At 41.8% G+C, this 9,172-nt stretch overlaps 1 protein-coding gene across 2 annotated transcripts; it reads right to left on the reverse strand.

The window, feature by feature from the left end:
• Positions 1 to 262: 262 nt before the first annotated feature.
• Positions 263 to 6,598, reverse strand: MRPS21 (mitochondrial ribosomal protein S21). 2 transcript variants are annotated; one of them, XM_063439111.1, is made up of 3 exons: positions 6,499 to 6,598; positions 3,500 to 3,592; positions 263 to 628 (listed from the first exon to the last, which is right to left on the reverse strand). In XM_063439111.1, exons 2-3 carry the CDS (start codon positions 3,580 to 3,582, stop codon positions 448 to 450), a joined length of 264 nt encoding a protein of 87 aa, XP_063295181.1. In that variant the 5' UTR covers positions 3,583 to 3,592; positions 6,499 to 6,598; the 3' UTR covers positions 263 to 447. The 2 variants fall into 2 exon arrangements, with proteins under 2 accessions (XP_063295181.1, XP_063295182.1); XM_063439112.1 differs by lacking the exon at positions 6,499 to 6,598 and adding an exon at positions 4,343 to 4,377.
• Between the last annotated feature and the right edge of the window lie 2,574 nt (positions 6,599 to 9,172).

Raw genomic sequence — 9,172 nt, forward strand, 5'->3', positions numbered from 1 at the left:
CTCCTAACTACTAGGACAGCACGGGGGGCTCATTCTCTAACCGGGTAATAGCAAAGAACTGAGAGGACAATCACACAGTTTAAGGGAACATTAACGTGTCCGGTTATACTGACTTCATATCGCAGACCTCTTATCAAGTGTCTGCATTTATTGGTTATGTGAATAAAGTCTAAACTGCTTTAACCACAGGCAAACCGTATCACACAGTAATAGACGATCAATTCAGGAGATGGAGAGACAGACAGGAAGACATTTTGCCCCGTAATATTTAAATTAAGTTTATTGTTCATTTTAAAAAGGCAGGAACGTTCCAGGACAGCAGATCTTGGTGTCAGTGTTATGGGTCTCAGAATAAACCGTTTACCCTGAGAGTGAGAGTCACATGTACAGAATGTCTCTTGATATAAAGGAAGGATCGTACCATCCGAGGTTCCCGGCAGCCTCTCCCTAGCACCCAGGCCATGGATCCTCCCGGTTCTTGCGCATCAGGAATGCCACCTTGCGAGCCATCTCACCGTTATAAATCCGCCGGCAGTTTTCATAGTTTTCTCTCCTCCTCTGATTACACGGTTTCTCATAGTAACGCCGGCGCTTGGCTTCATCTACAATTCCATCCACCGTTAGGATTCTGTACAAATAGATAAAACCACCAGAATTGATATAATCGTAAAATATGTTTCTTCTCCTTTAACAGGGGAGCTATGACAAAAGACCAACTCTGAGAGGTCATAATAGATATCAATAGATGCTACTTTGCAAACTTTCACCGACCACAAAATAAATTATCCCAGTCTCCTACCCTCTCGGACTGTGCATGGGCCAAGTTCAAAGACAGTATCGTGTTCTCTGACAGCGCTATGATTGAATATATAGAGGTTTCTCCTGTATTGTTTTTCTGACTGTGCATGAATCTCGCTATAGATTCTCCTTCTTTCTATGATGGTTTCTCTTGGATTGTTCTCACTGTACATGGATCTTGTTATTAACGTTTCCTGTTCCCACTGGCTGGATCAAATTATTCGAGTCTCCCATACATACATATACACACACACACACACACACACACACCCTCAGCCTAGAATCAACTAGACTGGGAGTTTTGGAAAAGGTTACAGCGGTAGTTGAGGACCTAACCCTAGGGGATATACAAAAAGAAGAAATATATGGGGAGGAGAAAGACCTCCTCAGATAAGGAGTCAAACTCCCCACCAAAACTACCTCGTATGTAGATATCAATATCAGGGCATGCACACAAAAATAGTTACATTTTATTAGTAAACAGAACAAATATATATACACAAGTCAGTAAAAACCACCCAGTGATTTCCAAGTGATAAATTAAGTTAAAAAGATTACTTTCCTTTATGGCTACATGTAACGGACAAGAGAGCCCTTAACAGGATAGAAAGTAACAATCCCTGTAGCTACCGTACTTTAAATAGCTGCTTGTAATGAGTGTATGCTACTGCAACACAGTAGCAACTAATCTTCCCAATTACAAGGATATACATGGGAATGAGTAACAGCTGTAGCTATGGACTCGTTGTAGTGCATAGAATATTGTAGAGCCATAAGAGAATGTGCGATTCTTTAGCCAAGTATAGCAATGTGAACACTGGATATAATGTCCCCCTATTGGTCATAGGGATAAAAATCAAATTGGAGCTTGTATGCTAAATAGACAAAGATAAAGTACACAAGTCCTCTGTCACAGCGGGTCCGATCAATAAAAGTACTGGCGATGTACAGGGGAACTAGCTCAGATGTACTATGACGGAATGGGTGGGTAGCAACCAATCCTCACCTCCCACTAAACCAGTCTCTAATGACCCCCAGGTTAAGGGTCACGGAGCCTAGGACCACCAAGGTTAAAAGACAGATGAGGAGATCCATAAACCGTACAATACTGGCAGCATTAACATAAGTCACTAGAGGGTACCGCCCTACCATTAGATAAGGAAAGGGCAATATACTTGAAACCTTAAGCTAAAAATGAATGCCAAACAAAAGGGGGCTAGTTACCTAAATGGTGCTATTAGAGTGGAGTATCCCAAATGTGGAAAGTAAACAATCAGGGAATACTCCACTCAAATATGAAGTAGCAGATCTATAAATTCCCAAAAATAAAAAATAATAAAGAACAGGGAATGCTCAATTCCAATATGTAACATCAGATATACAAATCAAAAAGGATAGGAGGCGGGTGACAGAGGAAAAAGGTTGAGTATTAGGAGAAAGATCCTAAAAGAGTAAACAGGCTCCTAGCGTATGGTCCACATTAGACAGTATATCAAAGAGACTCGAGGGAGAGAACAGCCGGCACAAATAAAAACAACACAAAGCTGAGCATCGGAAGCCCGACGCGCGATTTGGCGGTTAGATCCGCCTTTCTCAAGGGCAAAACGGCCAATGTACACCATAGGGCAGCATTTAAATGTCAGGGAAGCCCCTCACTCATAAGTGGGATGGGCTATGTTGCAGTGGTCCCACCATATGGATCAATTCGGCGACACCTACCCGATCCGGATGGAATGCGCATGTCCAGGGACTTCCACCCCGGCGATAGAGATTAGAACGCGCATGTGTTGCCACAGCGTTTCTTTATCCGGGATAAATTGCGCATGCAAGGGTACTTCGTAATTTAAGACTCGTGACCGTGCGCATGTGTGTATCTTCCTAATCGCGAGGAGCTTGAAGAGTGGCTCCACCCTCTATAGTAGGAGGGGTTGTAATCCACCAGCGGGGCGTCCCCTAACAGTGCCGAATAACCGTGCGCATGTCAGGGGACTTAGGCCACCGCGATATTATTAAAGTGTGTGTAAATGGAGCTCTTTTTGTTGTATGGTTCCGTGCGCATGTGTGGGTTCATTGCTGCTTCAAACCCATAGTTAGTGCATATATCCCATCTCAACTGACAATCAAATGACTAAGTGAGCGCTAGAATGCGCTTCCATTGTTCCACATTAAAAGCTCATCATTACAAGGTTCATTGTTGCTTCAAACCCATAGTTAGTGCACATACTCCAGATGTTTTGGACTACACCTCCCATGATGCTTTGCCAGCATTATGGGAGATGCAGTCCACAACATCTGAAGTGCCGAAGGTTGCTTATGCCTGGCCTAGGCCATCTTTAGCAATTCTTTTTTCAGATCCTCAGAGAATTATTTGCCATGAGGTGCCATGTTGAACTTCCAGTGACCAGTATGAGAGAGTGTGAGAGCGATAACACCAAATATAACACACCTGCTCCCCATTCACACCTGAGACCTTGTAACACTAACGAGTCACATGACACCAGGAAGGGAAAATGGCTAATTCTGCCCAATTTGGACATTTTCACTTAGGGGTGTACTCCCTTTTGTTGCATTATCACATCTATATAACTGTAGATAAGGTTCGATATACAGATAGAGCCCCAAATACTTATATTCCAGAGCTCGGCACTCACCATGCTGGCATTTATTATCAAAGATTCTGCTTGAATCAATCAGCTTTTACCTGTTCAACATCTTGTAGGCCCCGTCAACGTTTCCATTCTGGACCATAACAGTGCGAGCTACGAATCTCAGGTGTCTCGACATCCTGATGGGACTGGGGGGAAAACAAACAAGTAAATTGTTATCACTTATCCTTTTAAAGGTTTTCTAGGCACCATCACAACCTTGTCTGATAACAGAATAGATGGTGCAGAAATTATCCTGTGCTCACTCTCAGCGTGCAATGGAAGTGATATTTAACAAATCACACGCAGTTATTCACGAATCTGAAAAGTAAAAGAATGAAACTGGCTCTGTCACCCTGCGCATGTGCAAGAATACACCAGGTGAAGCTCGAAGAGAGCAGTGGCCGCATTATGCAAGTATAACTCACCTCTGCCGCACATTCAAGCAATGCACCCCAAGCTCAGATGTCACCACCAGAGGTCTTTGAATATTTTGCAGAGCTGCTTTATATTCATGTGGCAAAATTGAGTGGTTAACCTTTGCCAACACAATGCTATAAACCCTGTGATAGTAACTGGCAGCATTGAATGTCCAAGTTCAGTTAGCAGTGTTACTCGTAGTGGACAGAAATGAAGTGGGATCCATGCTACCACGGCTCACGGTTATGGGGATCATAGAACTGTGTCTGAGGAAGTAAACCCTGAGTGTCAGATTCAGCTAGAGCCATGTTAATCCCAGCACAGCCCCTATTGCGTTTCACGCACTCTGCAAGCCAACCTACCAAACATCCAACAGGAACAAACGGACAAGCAAAGCAAAATGTTGGACCCAACAAGGATGGGTTTGTGATGGATCACCTGGCACCCCGACTACGTTAATCTTGCTTCCTAGCTATCACCGGGACACCTATACTTCTTCAGCCCCTAGGCAGCGCAGCTTGGCTGTGGTCTCACTTGAGGCTGGGTACAGCCTCAAGTGATTAAGCTCTCCTGCAGAGAATATAGCTGGTCCACCCAAACAAGACTAATCAAGACTAAGTTAAGGGTGAAAAGGAACTGGTTTATTTGGGCAAGGCACACAGAATTTCAACACAGACCTCCAGCAGGTAGTCTCCATTCAATACAATACAAGCCCCATCCCAGAGATCTGTCCCTGGGAGATAATTGAGTTAAAGACTGGTAAGCTAATTATCTCCCAGGAACAGAGAGCCAAACACAAACATAAAAGTACCCCAAAATACATATAAAACTAATAGGAACCCCAAAAAGCCCTAGATCCGCAAATAGCCCTTATCTGAGCGCACAAGTTGTCCAAATAGCGCTCAGATTCATGCAGTATAAGGGAAACGCCACCGAGGTAAAGTTCTGACCGGCCGTACACATGGTTCCCAAAATAGTTACAGGGCTATTAGTGCTTGTGCCGGTCAATTTTCGGGATCTCCTGCGGACGAACTGCGGGTTGCTCCACCTGGCTCTCAGGGAGCGTTTGTTCCTTACAGTCTCGGGCACCTTCCCTCCAAAAAGCACTCTCCTGTCCGGTCGGCAAGGGGGTCAAAACATCGAACTAATATGATCAGGAACTGCAAGGTCACAGAGCCGAAAACAGTTCCAGAGTGATCGCGGCTAAGTACTGCTGAAGTCGGTTCGCGGGTTGGTTCATGCGAATGACCGCCAGGGAGCGAGCATCCGGCTGATTTCGGGAGAGGGAAGCTACCAAACCAGGGGAAGTCTCTTTGGGAGGCCGGGCAGGTTAACTCTCAAACGGGGGTCTTTGGATACAGCCCATAGTCCTTGGGCAGGAGGCTAGCTTGCAGGCTCCTCCAGGAGCTTGTGGCATAGGGTTCATGTGTGCGCGCATATACTGTATATACATTTTAGAGGAATAAATAGGGACGAGTGACTATTAATTGGAGGAAAACGGGGGTAAATAAGATGTATGCTTAAGGATAGACTATAACCAAATTTTATGGTTTGTTTTTAATATATTATGTTTAAGATTAATAATAAGATATAGTTAATGGGTCAATAAGTTTATGTCTATCTGAAGTCTGGCTCTGAGTTAATCCCTGGTTCCTAGATGCCAGAGATTTCTGTCACCCCTGGTTTACGGTGTTTTATGGCAGAGTCTACACAGATTATGGTGTTTTATTACTTCATATTACATTGACAGTTACCCCATACTGAAGCTATGATAACTGAGGGGGCACAGAGCATGGAAGCAGAATAGAGGGTTTTGGGTAACAGAGAGACAGCCGTATAAACCGTGCCAGTTAGTAAGTATGAGGAGTAATTAAAGCTGGAGACAGTCGTGGTAAAGCAAGGGAGGGAGAGGCGTGGGAGAGGCGTACAGCGAGGGAGATATATATATATATATATATATATATATATATATATATAGCGAGGGGGATATATAGCGAGGGATATATATATATATATATATATATATATATATAGCGAGGGGGATATATAGCGAGGGATATATATATATATATATATATATATATATAGCGAGCGGGATATATAGCGAGGGATATATATATAGCGAGGGGGATATATAGCGAGGGATATATATATAGCGAGGGGGATATATAGCGAGGGATATATATATAGCGAGGGGGATATATAGCGAGGGATATATATATAGCGAGGGATATATATAGCGAGGGATATATATAGCGAGGGATATATATATAGCGAGGGGGATATATATATAGTGATGGAGATATTCCCATAGTGTAAACTCTATGTTATTGTGAAATGTAAATGGAGAGTTTGATACAATCACACAATCTCCAGCTCTGTCAGTCACAGCTTCTCCCACTCACATCGCAGGTTACAGAGCAGCCACCTGCTCCCAGTAGCTATTGAGCACCGCACGGCATGCCGGGAGCTGTAGTCTCGGCGCACGTCATGCCGGTACTTGTAGTTCTAAGCTGGAATGTCACACAGATGACCCTATGCCCGCGGTAATCAGCCGTTCCCGCCGTCCCAGCATGCCCTGCGCAGCCTGCCTGTATAAATGTTCCGATACTCACAGCCGGGCACACTCACTCACCCTATCGGGAGCCCAGACTCACCGGGCGGCCACCGACTCCCTCACACGCTGCGATAGACAGCTTCGGCAATCACGTGACCATGACCACGCCCCCTATCTATCCCTGGCCTGCTAGCTGAGAGCAGCCTCGCTTTCAATAAACTTTATGTGTCTGTGTTAGCGAACACTGTGCTGGCCATACTAATTAATGGCAATTCAATGTGTAAAGAAACCAGTGGCAGTATTATTATTATTATACTGTTTGCACAATGTCTACTGGACACACAGGGTTTACTCATAAATGGAGCAATGCAATGGTCTCTCTGGGATGGAAGGGACCCCCCATGGGACAAACTAAACACAGATACTGCATTAACCCCTTAACCCAGGGGTAGGCAACCTTCGGCTCTACAGATGTTTTGGACTACATCTCCCATAATGCTTTTACAGCCATATTGCTGGCAAAGCATCAAGGGAAATGTAGTCCACAACATCTGTAGAGCCGAAGGTTGCCTACCCCTGCCTTAACCCCTTCAGGACGGAGTCAATAGTGCACGTTCTGATCAAAACAAAACGTAAACAAAAACTGGAATTTGCGCTATATGTCTGTTCACCCGTAATTCCCCTCTTTCATATTATATGCACCCACACTTATTATATATCATTTTGTTCAAGAGAAACAGGGCTTTAATTTACCATTAACTATTCATATATGGAACATAATTCATTATGAATACAATTTTAAAAAAATGTGAGAAAATAAGATTTTTTTTTAAATTTGTATTTCCGTCTGACATTTTAACTGTGAATGTCATAATACTGTTAGGTTTTACTGCACAAAAATGCACATATTTGTAATCAGCGATGTCTCACGAGTACAACAGTACCCCCCATTAACAGGTTTTATGGTGTTTTGGAAAGTTACAGGGTCAAATATAGAACGTTCCATTTTCAAATAGAAATTTGCCAGATTAGTAATGTTACCTTTGAGACGGTGTGGTAGCCCAGCAATGAGAATTACCTCCATAATGGCATAACATTTTAAAAAGTAGACAACCAAAGGTATTGAAAGTGGGGTATGTTTAGTCTTTTTTAGTAGCCACTTAGTCACAAACACTGGCCAAAGTTAGCGTTCATATTTGTTTTTGTGTTAAAAAAGCAAAAAACGAATATTTGGCCAGTGTTTGTGACTAAGTGGCTACTAAGAAAGACTGGACATACCCCACTTGCAATACCTTGGGTTGTCTACTTTTGTAAATGGTATGCCATCATGGGGGTAATTCTCATTCCTGGGCTACCATACGCTCTCAAAGGCAACATAACCAATCTGGCAAATTTCAATGTCAAAAAAATGAAATGCAAGCCTTATATGTGACTCTCTAACTTTCCAAAACACCATGAAACCTGTACATGGGGGGTACTGTTATTCTCAGGAGACTTCACTAAACACAAATATTAGTGTTTTAAAACAGTAAAACATATTACAACAATAATATAGTCCATAAAAGTGCAGTTTGTTTGTAAAAAATGCAAAAAACGTCACTTTTACTTAAAATATCATCGTTGTAATACAATTTACCAATTTGAAACACTAATATTTGAGTTCAGCGAAGTCTCCCGAGTAAAACAGTACCCCCCATGTACAGGTTTTATGTTGTCTTGGAGAGTTACAGGGTCAAATATAGTGCTTGCGAATTAAATTTTCTGCACTTTCTCCCTGTGTTGTCAGGTATGTCAATCAAATTTTAATTAATCAAATCACCTAATTATGTTAAAAGATTACTTAAATATACACGTAGAATTTTAATATATATGCATTTCTAGGTATTTAAATTCTACATGTATACTAATGTAATCTTTTATGTAATTATATGTATTTATCTATATATATATATATATTTTCGGTTATTTACATTTTATATATAGATAGATATATATAGAATGTCATTCTAAGTGTATTTTGTTACCAATATATATATATTAATAACAAAATACAGTTAGAATGAAATTACATATGTATATATAATTTATATTAAATTTTGTTTCAATATTTTATTTATTAATTTTATTATTTTATTTATTTATTATTGTAATTATACGTATTTATACATATGATATATGTGTATATATCTATTATATATATAATATATGTATATTATATATATGTAACGTCATTCTAAGTGTATTTTAATACTAATATACCGTATGTACTTATATTAGTATTAAATACACTATGTATGACGTTAAATAATTTTTTTTTACACTACCTACCAGCAGGGGGACTAATATTTTAGACAGTCCCCCTGCTGGCAGATCCACAGCCAGCTATAGGGGGCCAGATTTGCCGTGGGGAGGCTGCCTGGGCTGTGAGGCAGTCCTCCCGAAGCGGAGCGCCGGGAAGGTAAGTATCCCGGGCGCTCCAGGGCTCAAAGCCGTTACGGCGTTCTATGCCGTCGCAACGGCTTTAAAGCCCACTTAAAGCGTGACGGCATAGAACGTCGTAACGGCGGGAAGGGGTTAAGGACTGAGCCAAATGTACACGTTGTGAACAAAACAAAACGTAAACAAAACCTGGCATTTGCGCTATATGTCTGTTCAACCGCAATTCACCTCTTTCATATTAAATGCACCCCCCTTTATTATATATCATTTTATTCAGGGGAAACAGGGCTTTCATTTAAAGGACCACTCTAGG

The sequence above is a fragment of the Pelobates fuscus genome, chromosome 13 (assembly GCF_036172605.1).
Source record: "Pelobates fuscus isolate aPelFus1 chromosome 13, aPelFus1.pri, whole genome shotgun sequence".
In the NCBI taxonomy this organism is placed as follows: Eukaryota; Metazoa; Chordata; class Amphibia; order Anura; family Pelobatidae; genus Pelobates; species Pelobates fuscus.